We start from the raw sequence: 19,690 nt of genomic DNA, 5'->3' as shown, positions 1-19,690 counted from the left end.
ACCTGAACATAATACCAAAAATTGCAATTCAACAGATATCCGGAATTGCCTATTGATATGAGGCAATTTGAATTTCATAAAAACGCAATTCGATTGTATGAGAAATCAGTTGAACCCTTGGTGCACAACCTCTTTTCTTTTTTGGCTTTATTTATATGTCCAACTTTTTATGCTCAGAACATTAACCCTTGTTTTGACTAAAATAATACAATAACAACAAAAATGTAAGAAAAACATAACCAATTTCTTTAAAAACAAAGAATTGAAGTTCAATAACCCAAAATCTCTCACGCTATGGTCTGGCTGGCCAATCACCATATTCAAAATACTGAAAAGTTGCTAATTTAGCTGTATGTAGTTTACAATATTTGTTAACATACTAAGCATTCATTTGATTCCTGGCTGAGTTCAATAATACAATATTTATTTTTAAATCCATTTAATTGTTCATCAGCAAAATTTTCATTCAAGTTTTTTGGTGTTATATATGGTCAGGTTGATGACATTTTCTTTCATTTTGGGTGAGAAATTGCTAAATGGACATTTTATCAAATATGAAACTATAACAGATGTTTCCTCAATTTGGTGCAAGATAGTAAAGAGGAACAAAGGCTTTCTTGGAAAAATTCATGACCGAGAATATGTTATACTTTTAGGTCCACCATACTAAGAGAAGAGGTTTACTAATTTTGTTAATTAGTAAATTTAAAGGTGGCAAATTTATAATAAAAAAACATTTGCTTTGGTAAAAGATTTTTTAATTGATATTAAGGACTTTTTATCTCAAATTTTAGTATAATACATGTCAAATTTTCCATCTTATTATTAAATACAAAAATCTTTAAATAAATGTCAAAGTTTGGTGGAAGACTGGGAAATTTATTTTGGAAAAAGAGCAACATTGTATATAGGTTAAAGAAGCTGAACAGTCTTACGAATAGAAGTGTTTTTAAACATTTACACCGGTATTCACAAAACTTAAATCAGTTTTTTGAGTAGGTTTAAATCTACTTTAAGTTTTGGGAATACGACCATTATACATTAAAATTTCAAATGCTTAGGTTAGATTAGACTTAATGAATTGCTCACCATAGGTGAGTTCACTCGGAGCCCAGGTTGGCTCATTGTGATACCCTATAAAGAAAGAGAAGAGAAAAAAAGATGTGAGGTTGACCACCATAGATGAGTTCTCTCGGAAGCCAGGTTCGCCCATTGTGATACCCTGGAAAGAAATAAAAGAGAAAGAAGATATAAAACCTCGCATCATATACAAAGCTAAGATTAAGTTGAAAATAGGGTGCAGAAATTAATCCGCCCAATGGACATACACCGTAGCCAGTAATCATCTTGTTGTGCGCTCTAAAAACTATAAAATATCCACTAAAAAGAAAACTTTAAGTTGGGAATTCCGTGCTATTTACAAAATCCTTGATTGTTTTGAATACTACCACCACACCACTTCACGCATTCCGTGATCGCCCGGATCTCAGCATGCAGGACCGTATTTTGGTCAGGCAGTTTAAAACATATCTCTGTCCCTGGGTTCTCAATGTAGACCCCCAGGCCCACTCTGCCTGGTATGAGCGATGATATGAGCTGCCATTCGCCAGAAAGGTTATACACGAATAAAAGAAACAGGAAGAATGAAGAACCATATCGGGGGGGTTAAACTCCCTCCCTGAGCTATGTACGTTCGCAAGATCAGCCAGATCGTAGATGAACCGCCTCCCCAGAAAGGAGAGCCTGCGTCCTTGCAGATTCGATATTTTTATTTATAGTATTTTATTCATATATTTATAATATATATCAATAGTATCGTTACTATCGTTTATTTCCCATCACCAATATTAAAAAAAAAATTAAAAGTACCAATCAGGAGATCAATGTACAGACCGAATAAAATCATAATTAAAAATCAGTTGGAAGTCATGAGAGTAATCATTGTACAAAATTTTAGTTCAATCGAACTAAATCACCTCTATAGGTGCAAGCATTTTATAGGCATGAAGTAATCATGGAAGTCATGAGAGTAATCATTGTACAAAATTTTAGTTCAATCGAACTAAATCACCTCTATAGGTGCAAGCATTTTATAGACATCTCCTATCATTGTGCGGTATTCCGGTTATGACCATTGTCAATTTGTTCAGCAGTCTTTTATAAATGCCAGGCCAGAGCTCCTTAGGGGTCCGGCAACATCCCGCTGAGTCCCATCTCGCCACCGACTCCGCTATACACATTTCATCTACTATATTCAGTAACTCCACAAATGGCACGTAGGCAAGACCTGTAACTGGTTCGCCCGACACAGACGAACCCCTCTTGGCGCATTCATCTGTGCCTTAATTTCCTGGAATCCCTTCATGTCGGGGAACTCATATCAGCGTCACATCGCGAACCCAGCGCCTATACAGGGACCTCAAACAATCCGCCACGCACCTCCACCTCACCCACCTTAAATCCAAGGCGCTGAGCGCCGCCATACTGTCCACATAGACCGTACACCCGTCCGTTAGTCTCAAAGGTATACCGATGTTCAGTGTGTCGGAGTAGACCATTTTTGTACGTGTAAAGCAACTTCTATAGTTTTTTTTTAATTTTACGTGGATTTTAAGGTTTCGGAAGTCAGAATAGTTATAAGTTTTTAACAAGTCTTATAAATTCTCATATTAAAAAAAAATCTTCAATTAAACATTTTCAACTTCAACAAGTAAAAAGGCGTTAAGTTCGGCTGGGCCGAACTTTGGATACCCACCACCTCGGGTATATACGTAAACCACCTTTCATCAAAATTCGGTGAAAATTTCATACCTTATACTCATATACCTCATACCGATCTGAACTATATACGACACGGATGTCGAAAAGCCGAACATAAGTCACTGTGTCAAATTTCAGTGAAATCGGATTATAAATGCGCCTTTTATGGGGCCAAGACTTTAAATCGAGATATCGGTCTACATGGCAGCTATATCCAAATCTGGACCGATTTGGGCCAAGTTGCATAAACATGTCGAAGAGCCTAACACTAAGCACTGTCCCAAATTTCGGCGAAATCGGACAATAAATGCCTCTTTTATGGGCCCTAAACCTTAAATCCAGAGATCGGTCTATATGGCAGCTATATTCAAATCTGGACTGATCTGGGCGAAATTAAAGAAGGACGTCGAAGGGACTGACACAACTCATTGTCCCAAATTTTAGCAAAATCGGATAATAAATGTGGGTTTTATGGGTCTAACACCATAAATCGGAGGATCGGTCTATATGGCAGCTATATCCAAATCTGGACCGATATGTGCGATATTGCAGAAGTATGTCAAGGGGCTTAACTTAACTCACTGTTCCAAATTTCGGGGACATCGGGCAATAAATGAGCATTTTATGGGCCCAAAACCATAAATCAAGAAATCGGTCTATATGGCAGCTATATCCTAACACATCTTACTGTCCCAAATTTCAGCAAAATCGGATAATGAATGTGGCTATTATGGGCCTTACACCATAAATCGGAGGTTCGATCTATATGGCAGCTATATCCAAATCTGGACCGATCTGAGCCAAATTAACGAAGGATGTCGATGGGCCTAACACAATTCACTGCCCCGAATTTCATCAAAATCGGATAATAAATGTGGCTTTTGTGGGCCTAAGACCCTAAACCGGAGGATCGGTCTATATGGCAGCTATATCCAAATCTGAACCGATCTGGACCAAATTAAAGAAACATGTCAAAGGGCCTAAGACAACTCACTGTCCCAAATTTCAGCGAAATCGGACCATAAATGTGGCTTTTATGGGCCTAAGACCCTAAATCGGAGGATCGGTCTATATGGCAGCTATATCCAAATTTGGACCGATCTGGGCCAAATTGACAAAGAATATCAAAGGGCCTAACACAACTCACTGTCCCAAATTTCAGCGAAATCGGACCATAAATGTGGCTTTTATGGGCCTTAGACCCTAAATCGGAGGATCGGTCTATATGGCAGCTATATCCAAATCTGGACCGATCTGGACCAAATTAAAGAAACATGTCAGAGGGCCTAACACAACTCACTTTCCCAAAATTCAGCAAAATCGGATAATAAATGTGGCTCTTATGGGCCTAGAACCCAAAATCGTAGGATCGGTCTATATGACAGCTATATCCAAATTTGGACCGATCTGAGCCAAATTGACAAAGGATGTTAAAGGGCCTAACACAACTCACTGTCCTAAATTTCAGCGAAATCGGACCATAAATGTGGCTTTTATGGGCCTTAGACCCTAAATCGGAGGATCGGTCTATATGGCAGCTATATCCAAATCTGGACCGATCTGAGCCAAATTGACAAAGGATGTCGACGGGCCTAACACAACTCACTGTCCCAAATTTCAACAAAATCGAATAATAAATGTGGCTTTTATGGGCCTAAGACCCTAAATTGGCGGATCGGTCTATATGGGGGCTATATCAAGATATAGTCCGATATAGCCCATCTTCGAACTTAACCTGCTTATGGACAAAAAAAGAATCTGTGCAAAATTTCAGCTCAATATCTCTATTTTTAAAGACTGTAGCGTGATTTCAACAGACAGACGGACAGACGGACGGACATGGCTAGATCGTCTTAGATTTTTACGCTGATCAAGAATATATATACTTTATAGGGTCGGAAATGGATATTTCGATGTGTTGCAAACGGAATGACAAAATGAATATACCCCCATCCTTCGGTGGTGGGTATAAAAAGAAGCGACTTATTTAATGACTTCTACTCTTTCAAGTTTAACCGTATAAAAAAGTTAAACTGTTTTCTTTCTTAAGTTATACATTTTTGAGTCACTTCTTTTCTGTCACCGCCACATGCATCTGATGATGTATATACTTTTCATGCGATGAGTGGATGGAGATAAGCAAATATTTACTCAAAGTCAATGATTAAGAATAAACTAATACGTCATAAAAATATCACCAATAAGTGCGTCAAATACGTTGTTATTTATTTGGTATTAAAAAAAGAAGAAAAACGTTTCATTTTACGACGAGTGACAAAAAAAAATTGCTTCAGACCATAAATGATATTTTTAGTCTTAAAACAAAAATTTTGTTTTATAATGACGTGTTTTGTAGACACTTGTAATTGTTATATGGCAAATTCGGTCATTGACTTTTAGCAATAATTTTGACGGCATAACAATGACAGCACAAAAATATTTTTAAAAAGATTTTCAACTTATTGGTTATTGCACACCTTAACCAAAAATGTCATTACAACTGATTAGCAGATTTGCTAAGATGTTACAGAAAACGTAAGTGTTGAAACAAAATACTATAGAAAATTAGCATATTGTGTTCTTGGAATAATACACGTTGTAATTTCTGTTGAAGTTCTAACAATAACTTGGTTGCTATATAAACATTTAAATGAAGTTTTTCTACACTTTAGAGAATATAACAAAAATCGAACAAAAATGATTTGAGTCGTAAAAATTTGTGTTATCTATATCAAGGTTCTCTGAGGGACATACACAAGATATAGCCCTTTTAAAGGGAAGCAAAGGAAAGATAAAAAGGAAACATTTTATACTTTTAGTGTTAAGGAACTGGGGAGAAACGTCCCCTGTAAGGGGACTTCTCTTACATATATCAATGGGTTTCGTGCGATTTGAATTGCTTTGGTCTTATGAGCTTTTCTTTAGTTTCAAACATTAGGTTTCAAAATGTCTTCCTCCATTTCAACTCTACCATCATGTTTTCAGTTTTCCCAATGTGACTATGTATTATAATTTCTTGATCTGTTATTGCTTAAGTTCATTAAACTTTGGTCATCTTATGGCCTCACTTATGGATTTACACTCACATTTGTTTACACTACAGAATAACTTGCAAATGTATTTTTTTTATCTTGTCTATTTTCACTCAAGGTCATTCATAGTTTTCCTGTTTGTATAATTTATTGATATTTTTTTATGTTTACGTTAAATTGACTGAAATTGAAATTTTGTTTTCTCAAACTATTTGCAACAATTCATTAAATATGCCAAATTCTCAGTCAAGGTTAGCCATTTGGCAAAAAACAAAATATGAGACAGACAAACAACAATGGGTGTCAAAATCTAAAGGGGCTAGACATAAAACTGTTGGGATATCACATATGTGTCATATGTGTATGCAAATTAGAGTATTATTTGAATTCTTCTAGGAAAGTGCGTAGTATAGGAAATTGTAGGAGGTTTTTCAAATTGGAAATAAGAATATTTTTATTTAAATTTTTCAAATATATGTATTGTTATGTATATTTAACTTAATTTAATATTGCCCTACTTTTTTTAAGGAAACATTTCCTTTGAAGAAATATTTTTTAGAAGTTCAAGAGATTCCCAAATTGCGTCTTATTTTCAAAGACAAAATCTTTTAATGATGGCAAACATATCATTGATGGTAAACATTTGGTACAAGGACAACGATGTGCCTTATTTAAATACGAAAAAAAACATTGCAATAAGTGCGTCTTTGAACTAGTCCGTTAGATTATAGCGACTATACTTTAAAGATAGCATCTTTATTTTGAAGAATTGCTTCTTTGGCTCTAAATCATGGCCAAAAACTCTTCGATCAAGTAAACAATTTTTACCTATAGTAATCTTAACTAATATTTAAAACAAAATGGTTATAATGTTACACCAAAGAAGCAGTACTTCAAAATAAACATCTTTATATTAAAGTCGCTACACAGATTAAAATAATTTTAAAAAACAACAACTTGGGTTGAAAAATCAACTACGGAAGTTGTTAATTTTCCTGCAACAATTTATTTTGAATCATAAAAGCACAAATTTGTTAGTCAAAGGCATTCTTTGCAAGTCAACATATAACAACAACAATATATCCATAAGCAAGACAAAAACCATCTAACCAGCCGCCGCATGTGAGTTGTTTGGGTTGGTGGTGTTTTTATTATTATTTTCTTTGTTCGGCTCACGCTGCTTTGTCTCGTATGTTTTACTGCTGCTCTCGGGGTTTTCTCTACCACTTTCTCTCTTAAATATTACCCTTAAAAACAAGTTTTAATAATTTTGGTGCCGCAGAGGATTGAACTTATGATCTCACTAGCTTACCGACATCATCTTCTTTATGATGAAATCACTCAATAAGTACTGTTGCACAAAAACAGGTGTTTCAATTAATTAAATTTAAAAAAAGGGAAAAACACTCTAAAATTTTTTTCTCAATACGAAACTCATATTTTTTGTGCAGAATTTTCGAGAAAAAAAAACGTTTAATGAAAAAAAAAACCTTTTTTTCGACCGACTGTGTTTTTGCAACTCATGAATGGCATGGGAGTTTTGTGCGCTACTCGGTAGTACTCCTATTTTAAAAACTACCATAGCTAAAGAATTTTTTGAAAGTCCACAACTCGCGTACTTCAATAAATAATGTCTTCGATTGAATGCTAAAATTCGTTGAGAATTTAAAGTTTCATAAACAAATTTTGTAGTTGGTTTTTTCTAAGAATTATTTTTTTCTGTGTATGTTTGACGGAGACAACCTTTTGGTTTGAATTGAACTAACTAACTATTAAGTTCGTGATAACTAACCGGTACATTAATACATCGAGTGGATAATCCTCCTGTTAACAAATTTGGTTTTCTCGTACATTTTTAAGAAAATTTTAGGTGATATGTTCGGTGGGCCATTTAAACTGAATTTTTTCCCTATCGACACTATCGGCAAGGTTTTTTTTTACAAAATTTAACACAAATAAAGGATCCGACGCTGAATGTATCTTTTAAGATATATTGCGCCTATAGAGGGCGCAATTTTTATCCGCTTAGGTACAATTTTGTGCAATAATATTTCTAATGACTTCCAACTGACTTAATTAAATTTGGGTTTTCTCGGTCTGTGCATTGATATTGCTTTTATATAAATCGATCTCCTGGTTTTTACTTCTCATTTTCGTTTTGAAATGTAGGTGAGGGGAAATTAGCGATAGTATCAATACTATCGATATTTATTAATAAAAATATCGAATGCGATTATCGATAGTTTGCCAGCTCTGGGTTGAGGGGAATTTGTTGTGACTGACTTCATTTTGGCGGCCTTCTTGTTCATAGAAGGGGCTTTTAATAACGTGAAGTTGGAGTACGTAAATGGCGCTCTGGTGGACACGATGGTCCTCTTTCGGTAAACTGGGTTAATACAGCAGAGGCTCGATAAGAAAGACCAGACCAGATGAACTTCGCAAGGTAGAGTTTTATCTCCAATATTGTGACTTTTGGTGACCAATTTGATTCTGAGGTCTTTCGAGATGGAGAGAGGATGAGGGTAGTTGCCTACGCGGACGACGTAGTCATCGTGGTAGGTGCCCGTTTCCTCTTTACTATTACGGACCTCGTTCAGGGTGTTTTGAGGAAGCTGTCTGGATGGGTGAAGGCCAACGGGCTTGGCATTAATCCCAGAAAGACTGAACTGGCCCTTTTCACCAGGAAGAGGAAGCTGGGTATTTTTAAGGTACCTGTCCTAGATGGAATAGAGTTACCACTCTATTCGGAGGCCAAGTACTTGGGCGTGATTCTTGACCAAAAATTTAATTGAAGGAGAAACGTCGAAGAAAGGCTCAAAAGAGGACTGTATGGGCTCTACTCCTGTCGCAGTTCGAGACGGTGCACTGGATGTATACGGTGGTTGTACGGCCAATTCTCACCTTTGGTTGTCTTGTGTGGCACAATGCTCTGGACAACTGTGCCCTTCGCAGAATGATCGAGAAGAGCCCCAAGAGAGGTGCTGAATGAGGTGCGATATGCCTCTGCACCCATATGTTGAGTGTGTGGCAACAGAGATCGCCATGAGATTAAGGGAGTCAGGTACATACCGCTTCTCTAACTTGGGTCATTGTATGGTTGTATAACAGGGGAGTCCTTTTTTCCAACCGATCAATAGGTTGGAAGTCGTTTTCCCAAAAAGGGATCGCTCTCTCTCTCTTCATCTTGGGGGCTCCCCGCCCTTCCCGGTACCCTCTGTATACACGGATGGCTCTAAATTGGATGGGGCACTGGTGCAGGAGTCTTTATTTGATTCCTTGGAATCAGGGTATCTTATAGACTTCTGGACGGGAGCAGCCTCTTTCCGCGTACAGCTCCTTATTTGACATATAAATAATCTATTATAGACAAAAATGTGCCCAAGGACCAGCAATCCTTATATTTTCTCTTTCAAACGTACTTAAAATAAGCTCCTTTCAGTACAGATAGCCCTAAAACAAGTTGCTTATTATATGCATTATTGTGGTGACACTCAATGTCAATAATTCTTAAGTTTAATTGTCGAACACCTTAAGTGTTGTCATATACTTTATGACCCTTTATAGTACTTGATAGCAGTTTTCTTAAAACGCAATTTTTACCATTAAAACTATTGCTAGGTGAATACAGTGTGAATGCTTGATATTTCTGCATCCACCCCATTCATCGATTTTATTGATATGAGAACGATGTCAATAGAATTTAAAAACTTGAAAATTTGAATAGTAATTGACAGTGAAAGATGCCATGCTGCCGTTGTCAATGTGACAATAGCAGTGAAATGGTATAGAAAAGGAATTGAGATCATCAAAGTGAAGAATGAATTGAAATAAGCACAATGTCACTGTAGTTAAGTAAACAACAACATGAAAACTTTTCATTGAATTTATTTTCAAACAAAAAATCAACTTTTATGGGAATCTTGCAAAAAACAAAGGAAAAACAAAAGAAAAGGGCATTCAGAGTTAAGGCTTGTTTGTTTTAGTACTATTTAGAATTTTCAATTATATTTATTTTCAGTTTTTGGGTCAAACACACCACAAAGCCAAAAGTCAAATAAACAAGTCGCGTGAGAAGCAAAAATCAAATTCGTGATCATAACAAAACAAAAATAAAGCACATCTGCGTTTATTTATTTTTTTATTTATAATTTGGCATTTGCTGGAGAGTTTCAAAACATATCGGAAAATCAAATATGTACATACATGATCGTGGGACAGTGGGTAACAGTGACAAGTAAAGTACACCAAAGTTATATATACAGAGGTTTTGGTTTACCTGCCTATCGCTTAAGTGCGAATTTAAAATTTCTGCCAAATAATGAAAAAAAGTAAATTTCTTCACAATTGAGGCTCTAGGATATGCAGTTCTTATCCGGTTTGGCTGGAATTTCGCTGGAATGACTTCCAACAGATGCACATTATGGCCTGAATCGGTTCAAGACATGATATAGCTCCCATATAAACCAATCTTCCCATTATACATCTTGGGCCTTTGTAGAATTCATTAATAACCCATTTGGATGACATTTTGCACAATGATTTCGGCTAAGACCTTAAACAGATATTCCAAATATGACCCAAATCGATCCATAGCCTCATATAGCTTCTATAAAACCTCTGACTCGATTTGACATATTGAGCACCTAAAAAAAGCAATTCTTATTCAAGCAAATTAAAAAATTCATGAGGATTACTTGTTTCGGGTATGACCTTCCATAATCTTCTTTTCAGTTTATGCCTGTAAAGAATTACTTTTTTGGTTTGTTCGGCTCGAGGTCATGAAAACAATTGTTAAAAAACTAATGTTATTGTTTTTGAAAAATCCATTTATTATTGAAAAATCCAATATTTCGAAAACCACCGGTTTTCTTCCTCATGGAACTTCAATGTTTATACATTTATACATTAATATACAAAACAAAAAGTAAATATTTTTTTTCTCTTCTTTTCAATAATTACATTATTCTTAACAATTTCAAACAAACTCTTATAAATCTGTGCGCAGTGGTCTGTGTCCGCCTTATTATTCTAAATACAACATTTCTAACATGTATCTACGTTTGTAATTGTTTTCTTGTGTCCAAATTTCTACGTCATTAATGTTTGGAATGTGTCCCGTCAAGCTGCAATGAACGGCAAGTGCCATATTTTGTTCTATGGCTTTGCGAGTTAGTTTTTGGTCCAATTTGTGGGCCGAAATTTGAGTTTTTTGTTTTGTGCCTGTGGTGCCTACATATGCTTTTGGGCATGAGTTACCCATATTTCCATTGCATTGTATCTTATAAACTACATTCGAATTATCTTCTTTATTAATTTTAGTCTTTGTCCTGCTATTGTCCTTTTGTTGCTTTTAAATGCTAATTCGAGTTTTTTTGGCGTTCCGAAAAACCAGGGATGTAAGGGATGTATGATGAATTTGATTATGATGTCTGCAATAATCGGTGACACTGGGGATCCCATTGGCATGCCTTTTCTTTGCTCATATATCCTGTTAATGTATGTAAAATACCTTGGGATCTTGATATACTTTTCTACGGTAGTCCACTTTTCTTTTATCAGCCTTATCATCAAATTTACTGGTACGCTTGTAAATAGGGAGATACCATCAAATGAAATGTAAAGAAAAACTTTGCGAAGAACTTGACAATTGTGATCACTCTGCATATTGGACACAATGAAAAAGTAAATGGAACAGCTTCTTCCTTGTAAATTTTGGATTATCGTCATTCAATTTGGCACCTCAAATCAATACGTAATGAGATAGAGATAAGCCAATGATGGCAGACAACTATGTGATCGACATCATATAACCTACAGTTTCTCCAAACTCAAAAAGTGGGAAAATGGTAGACATAGGCTTGAATTACATATTTATTCGATCTTCAATATAGGATAAAATATAGATGTTAAAGTTTATGTTTTTTGAAGGATTAAAAATTTAATTGTCTATATCCGTCGAACGTCATACGACACCTTAGTCGTATAAACGTATTGATTAATGTGTTATCAAACACTTCCTTCCGCCAAAGAGGATGTAGATCGTAAAGTATCTTAATCTTCAGCTATCTTGCCCTGTGCCTTGAAGAAAGGGGATTTATTTTAATTTTTTACATTTTGGATCATGTCAAGCTTTACAATAGAGCTGTCAGTTGGCAGATTGCAACACAAGGGTTGTCCAATACCGAAATATAAAAGGCAACCCTCGTAAAAGATTAAACCACTTGTCGAAAACAGAAAGTGGAAAGGCCCCATGAACATTAAGGATGTTAACATGTGCCAATTAAAAATCACACAAACGTACACAAAGAATGAACGCAAAAGAGAAAAAGTTGACATCCTCAATCCCAAGAAGTACTGTTACAAAAAATTGCTTTCGCTTTCCGTAAACTTATTTAGTGAATCCAGGTTTTGGACCACAGTGCAACTGTCCAATCCTCTCTTTCCAATATTCTGGCTAAACTCGGTTTAAATTGCTTATTAAATTCGGATTTAATGGGTCGATCATCCGTTTTCCTTTTATTATTAAGCTGACGAGAGCCATAAATTCGGATTTAATGAGCAATGTAAACAGGGCTTAAACTGTCTGAATCTATGGCAACTATATATCACCTTGTGAACAAAGTGTATCTGAGTCTGGGTTCAAATCCCGAAAATGACATTAATAGAGATGGGCGATGGCTAAATACCCAAAAGGTATTTACCCAATTTACCGGGTAAATACCCGGGTATTTGCCCATTTATACCCAAAAGCTGGGTATCTATAATTTTGCAGATATCTTGGGTATAAAAACATTTTTCAAAAAACTTATGACGATTTCGTATTCTTTGTATGTAAACCTGACCTTCTGATCTCAAAAAATTGGATTTTAGTTATATATAGCCACTATATAGACCGATCTCCAGACTTTAAGTCTTGAGGCAATAAATTGGTAATTTTTCATCCGATTTCGATGAAATTTGGCACAGTGAGTATAGTCCGATCCGAACCGCATTCTGTGAAATGCGGTTCGGATCGGACTATATTTAGTTATATCTGCCTTATAGACCGACCACCCGATCTCCCGATATAGGGTATTGAGGTCATAAAAGATCCATTTATTACCCGAATTCAATGAAAATGGGTTACAGATCGGACCATATTTAGATATAGCTGCCATATATACCGATCTCCCGATATTGTGTAATGAGCCTATAAAAAGAGCATTTTTCATCCTATTTCAATGACTGGTACAGCAAGTCTCGGTGACCCTCTAAACCTTTTAGTTGAATATCGTCCAGATCGGACCATATTTGGATATAGCTGCTATATAGACCGATCTCCGGATATAGAGTATTGAGCCCATAAAAGGAGCATTTTTCATCCGATTTTGATGAAATTTGAAACAGTGAGTTTTGATAGACCTCTACACCTGTTTGCTGAATATCGTCCAGATCGAAACATATTTGGATATAGCTGCCATATAGACCGATCTTCCGAAATAGAGTGGTCTGCCTCCATAAAACGAAAATTTTTCATCCGGTTTTGATGAAATTTGAAACAGGCTTGTGTTTAGAACCTTAACCGTTGACTTTATGAACTAAGTTTTTATTAATTTTCCACATTCAGACATTTCTGTACAGGAATTTCGATCTAAGTCAGATTTCCCACGCAGCTCCTTAATAGGATGTTCGTACCATACTTGTGTATATAACTTTGTTTCTTAAACAAGGTATGCTTCACAACAAAGTAGAGAATTGTTTCTCATTGATGGGTTATCACTTTCATTTCATAAATTTTTTTTTTCTGCTTGCCATTGAAAATTTGAGTTATTGCTATTGCTTTAGTTTAAAATATTTAAATGTTTGTCTCAAACCCACACACACACATGCACTAGGCTGGCTGGTGATAACAATTTTCTGTGATTTGTTTGTTATATTAGAATGCAAATATGGAATTGATTTGAAATTCAAGCGATACAAATGATAGCGCGTGCTGCTGTTACCACGAACAACAAGCAGATGTTAGATAATGTGCTAGATGTTTATGGGCATAAATTAGCACCATGTTAAGCCTATTTAATGAAATATTTAACAAGATATTATGTTTTAAATTTATCACAATCTTAAAACTAATAATATCTTGCACAAATTTATAATGTTTTCTATTTCTATTTTTATTTGTTATTGTTATATTTTTAAATGTTTAATTTGTTGACTTTAAAAATTATCCAACTGCTGTATTTGTTTAGCTTTGGTTGTTTGGTTTTAAAGGTGCTTGGCTTTTTATGATGGGCAACAAATTCTTTTATTACCTTTGTTATGATTAAAACGCATGTCTGGCGATGACTAATATTGTTTACAAATCCAGTTAAAAGAAATACCAACAACATAAGCAAACTAGATAAGAGAAATGGGCAGACTTTAGGGGTTTTATTCACTAAAAGCAATTAACAAAAAAAAAAAAAAATAATTGGTTCTAAAAATACCATTCACTTTGTTAATGATCGTTGCATGTCAAATTCATGTGACATGACTTGAATACGTTTGCCTTTTTTCTTCTCTCTTTTTTTTTTTGTTTTGTTTCATTTTATTGGCATTTATATGAAGAGACATTACGATAACAAATTTTGGTATTTTGTTTTACTTGACATAATACAATTCTAATGCCAACCACTCAACTGACCGGCTTTATTTGGCTGCCAGGTAATTGTTATAAAATCTCTATTTCTTTATTTTGGTTTTCTGATTACTTTTCTTTTCAAAGTGTGTCTACAAAGCGTAATGGGTTTCGACCACTTTTTGATAAGAAAAACGACTTAAAGCAACAACGTGTGAAGTGCATGACAAGTGATAAAGAAATGGCAATAAGGAAATTCCGGTTAGGAGGTTTATAGTAGATATCGTCAATCAAATAAAATTGCAAACAAAAGGCTTCCCCGATTTTAAAACAACATTTGCTGATATAGATTATCAAAATATAGGGTTTACAGAAGCAGAAAGTTTTTGACTGAGTCTATGCTACAGAAAATTTCTACCTTGCAGTATCAAAACTGCCAATCTCGTGTTATATTAGGTCAGCTGTGTTTTTATGGCCCTTTTAGACGGCACATCATGATCATACTCATCGTGTGTACGTGTTGATTACAGTTTTTGCCTAAAACGATACATCGATTCTTTCTTTTCTTTGATTTTATTTAATTTTTCATACTTTACTTCTCATTTCTTAACGTTTTTTGTCACAGAACTTGTTTTTCAATATCTGTCAATTAATGATTAAACATTTCTCTGTTAACGGTAATCGATAGACTTCATTCATCGAAAAAAAAATAAAATTATTTTGATTTTTGAGCCACGACTGATGGTTATGTGTACATGCCACGAATACACCTTTGTTTTCACCAATACTATTACAATGACCATACATCAGATGTGCCATTAGAAACGGTTATTGACTATGTTATCGGTTAATATGTTTCAGTAAAAGAAATATATCGAAATAACAAAGATGTTGCAAGTATTGACAGCAAATTAATTTGAAGTATAGCAATGACAGTTGCTCACAAACATTTCATGAAGGAACAGCGGGAAACTTGTGGGATAAAGAGGCATGAGGAATAAAGAAATCAGCCTTTTCACTCCTTCTCCTATAAAATGTTTAGTACAAAAAGGAACTTGACCCTCAGAATTGTTAAGTGTATGTAAAAACTTACCTCCCGGTATAATACAGCCTTCTTAAAATCTGACATCATCAAGCTTTATTACGACAGTTATTATTATTTCTCTTTTTGAAGCACAAATTTCTTCACCAGGAATGACTGATGGCCATGATTAATTGTACACTTCCGTAGATTAAGTAGCTATCTATTTTGCAATCCCTATCCAGAAGTTTACACAAACCTGTTGTTTGGCGGCTAGTATTTCTTCGCGTGCCCACTCTAGTAATAGAGGTTCAGTAGTCAACAATGTGTCATTTTTGTAATCCATTTTTGGCTACTTTCGAAAAAAAAAATCAAAATTATTTTGATTTTTTTTTTTGATGATTAGCATCAACTGATGTTCCTTTTTGTCGTAATGGGGTAATCATTACTGAACGGAATACCCATATAGCTAAGAAAAGGGCAAATCGATGTTTGGTTTTTTTTGAAAAATTTTAATAATCCACGATGAACAATCGTTTGATGTACCGTGTAAACTCTGATGTACAATCGTACATCAACTCTGGTGCACAATTTGTACAATTAGCTAAACGGTACAATTATGAACAATCGTTTGATGTGCCGTGTAAACTCTGCACAAGTATCAATAAGATCAAAATTGAAGTCTTTGATATGAGTTATTGAAATAAGACACCCAAATAAAATGTTCTTTTAGAGCATCGATGCCCAAAATGAAAATGTGACTGTATGTGTGAAATACTCTCTTCAAAAATTTGTAATTCTCTCAATATGAAAAAACTTTTTGGACTGATTGATAGGTGTTCCTTAGTGGAATGTTCATGGGTAAAATTTGCAATTTGATTGGTGTTTCACAAAAATAAACATAAAATAAGGAAACTTTCTTACTTTTCAAGTAATTCATTCAGGAAACGATGCGTATACCCCCCTGCGCATGTTCACTCGTTGCTGTCTCAACAACGTCTGAAACAAAAAAACGCTACCGTAAAGGGCTGGGCATCACTGTTTTAGAGACTTTAAGTTTGGACATAAAACCATGTTTACACTTGGACCAAATCTAGATTTGCGACGTGATTTGGAAATCGCATGTTTTGCAAGGAGGTGTCCCATTCATTTTCAGTGGTTCAAGAGATTTGTAGCAAATATCCTTCGAAATGCAACACAGCCAGTTATTATCGGTATTTTCTACAGCACTATTTTTGCAACATCTGACAATTTCTTATTATATTATAAAATTTCGTACTTAAATTTAATAAAATCATTTCACCAATATAATTGCTGACCACAATATATATGCTGAACTCAATAAAAACGCTGATCACAATAAAAACTGAATCGTAGTGTAAACGGTTTTTTGGAGATTGTCTCAAATCAAGTGGATTTGCGCTCTAGTGTAAACATGGTTTTAACTAACCGGCAAACAAACAAACAGCTGTATTTATCGGGACGATAAGTCACTAATCGGCACCCATCTGCCGGTTAAGGTTAATCGTTAGGATAAGCAATAATCACATTTGTATTCAGAAAACCAAATTCCTTTAACCAGAAGAATATCGATACGATAAATTGTAAACGGGTAATAAGAAAACCGGCCTAAGTATAGTGTTCTATTAGAGACTTTTGTTTTGCACATAAGTCAATTAGAGAAGGCGTATTACCCAAGCCACTGCAAAATATTTGTATTTTCTGTAGTCTTCTCATTGTAAATACAATCAAAATATTTAAATAATACTTCAGTCTCTGTCATATTCTGCAACTAACAATTCTTATATAAATATCTGTAAACTGCGCCGTTTAAAATGTCTTCATATTGCATTTATTACCGGTAATTTAGATAATTATTTTCTATTTGCCTTCCCTATCTTTAAGTAGGGAACCCAACTAGTATGTCACCAACAAACACATGGCTACATACTTAATGAAAAAAGTAAAAAGCAGTAAAAGTCTGGTATTTAACCTTGAAAAAAGCGAATATCAAAGTAGTTGCCATAACTTTCTTAAGCATATAGAGGGGGGAGGTATATTCAATTTGGGTTATTGTGTTCAATTTGAGTGCAAGTCAGTAGTATTGTACAGTTACTTAGTAGGACGATAATACCGTATATTTAATAGTTCACACATATACTTTTTGGGCAACCCAATAGATATTTACGTTATCGATAAAACAGTGTGTGTCGATAATTCAGAGTTCACTCACTGCTCGTATACAAAGAGCGAGTAAAGAGACAATTAATTATCTATTAAAATGAAGCATCAATTGTCTAAAATGTCTTCATATTGCATTTATTACCGGTAATTTAGATAATTTTTTTCTTTTTGCCTTCTCTATCTTTAAGTAGGGAACCCAACTACAATTGTATGTCACCAACAAACACATGGCTACATACATAATGGAAAATGTTAAAAAACAGTAAAAGTCTGGTATTTAACCATGAAAAAAGCGAATATCAAAGGGGTTGCCATAACTGTAAGCATATAGAGGTGGGAGGTATATCTAATTTGAGTTATTGTGTTTGTCTTAAGTGCAAGTCAATCGTATTGTCCAGTTACATAAGCAAAGTTTACATGGCACATCATGAGCGTACTCATCGTGTGTACTTGTTGATTACAGATTTTGCCTAAAATGGTACATCGATTTTTTCTTTTCTTTGATTTTATTTAATTTTTCATACTTTACTTCCCATTTCTTAGCCTTACTTGTCACAGAACGAGTTTTTCAATTAGTGATTAAACATTTCTTTGTAAGCGGTAATCGATAGACGTCATTCATCGAAAAAAGCAATGATTTTGATTTTTCAGCCATGACTGATGGTTATATGTACATGTGACGAATACACCTTTGTTTTCACCAATACTATTACAATGATCATACATCAGATGTGCCATGTAAACTCGGCATTAGTGGGACGATAATACCGTATATTTGATAATTCATATATAAATATGTACATTATCGATAACACAGTGTATGTCGATAATTCAGAGTTTACTCAAGCTCGTATGCCAAGAGCGAGTAAAGACACAATTAATTATTTATTAAAATAAAGCATCTATTGCCAAAGCTGTAAATGTGGCTTGTGGATAGGGGCGGTAGCTTTTATGTTTCATTGTTATACATGTTATTTTTCAAAGAAAACATTAAATAAATTCTGATTTTATGCTGACAAAGAACTTTGCTGATTAAATATATAATACATTTAAAATCTGTTTGATTTCATATTTGATTATAGATAGAAAAAAGGTTTAATATACTGATATAAGAATTTATTTTATGCATATGTATTTTGATGATATATTTTAAATTGCCTTTTTCTGTTTTGTGATTTCAGAGGCATAAGTTCAACGGTCCGAAGATGTATCGAAAAGGAAACTGGCAAAGAGTTTGCTGCAAAAATCATCGATTTAGGTGCTGGCACAGAAACCGGTGATACAAATCCCCATCATATGTTAGAAGCTACCAGACAAGAAATCTCAATACTCAGACAGGTTATGGGACATCCCTATATAAGTAAGGCAGTATTTTAAACAAAAATCACTATCAAATAAATTGTGAATTTTCTTTAAATTTTAATTTAATTTTTTCTACAGTTGATTTGCAGGATGTCTTTGAGTCTGATGCGTTTGTATTTTTGGTATTCGAACTTTGTCCGAAAGGAGAATTGTTTGATTACTTAACATCAGTTGTTACGCTGTCCGAGAAAAAGACACGCACAATAATGAGGCAAATATTTGAGGGTGTGGAATACATACACTCGAAGAATATTGTACATAGAGACTTAAAACCAGAAAATATTCTACTAGATGAAAATCATAATGTTAAAATAACAGATTTTGGTTTTGCGAGGCAACTGAAGGAGGGAGAAAAATTAACAGGTTGGTATGGAATCCATAAATAAACTAAATTTTTTAGAAGAACAAACAAACGAAATGTGCATGTTACGAATGAAAAAATTGATATACATAGTCAAATCCAATCATATCTGCCATTAGTTTTAAGTAGAACAAATTATAAAAAATAAGATACAATTAATCAAAATTGATTAGCAAATTTTGTGCCTAATTTTTTAATTTTTCACTGGGGGGTATTAACTTTTTAGATTTTTCTCTATTAACTATGTATGTATTTCTGTTTTTTTTAGATCTTTGTGGGACACCGGGTTATTTGGCTCCCGAAACCCTTAAATGTAATATGTTTGAAGGTTCACCGGGCTATGGCCAAGAAGTAGATATGTAAGTATATGAATT

General features: G+C 34.6%; 1 protein-coding gene and 1 long non-coding RNA gene across 4 annotated transcripts in view; one reads left to right on the top strand and one right to left on the bottom strand.

Moving 5' to 3' along the window:
• The window catches only part of LOC106082103 (phosphorylase b kinase gamma catalytic chain, skeletal muscle/heart isoform), a 56,912-nt gene that overhangs the window by 17,118 nt on the left and 20,104 nt on the right, over positions 1-19,690 (top strand). For all 3 annotated transcript variants that reach the window (XM_013244430.2, XM_013244432.2, XM_013244431.2), the window contains exons 2-4: positions 18,775-18,953; positions 19,034-19,318; positions 19,585-19,675. In XM_013244430.2, the coding sequence (XP_013099884.1) occupies positions 18,775-18,953; positions 19,034-19,318; positions 19,585-19,675 (555 nt within the window). The remainder of the gene's footprint in view (positions 1-18,774; positions 18,954-19,033; positions 19,319-19,584; positions 19,676-19,690) is intronic.
• LOC106082104 (uncharacterized) overlaps positions 859-19,690 on the bottom strand; it is a 43,462-nt gene continuing 24,630 nt past the window's right edge. The window contains exon 2 of the long non-coding RNA XR_001220451.2: positions 859-1,222. This is a non-coding gene — a long non-coding RNA (uncharacterized LOC106082104). The remainder of the gene's footprint in view (positions 1,223-19,690) is intronic.

The sequence above is a fragment of the Stomoxys calcitrans genome, chromosome 4 (assembly GCF_963082655.1).
Source record: "Stomoxys calcitrans chromosome 4, idStoCalc2.1, whole genome shotgun sequence".
In the NCBI taxonomy this organism is placed as follows: domain Eukaryota; kingdom Metazoa; phylum Arthropoda; class Insecta; order Diptera; family Muscidae; genus Stomoxys; species Stomoxys calcitrans.
The sequence above is the reverse complement of the archived record's forward strand: the minus strand, read 5'-3'. Positions and strand labels throughout refer to the sequence as shown.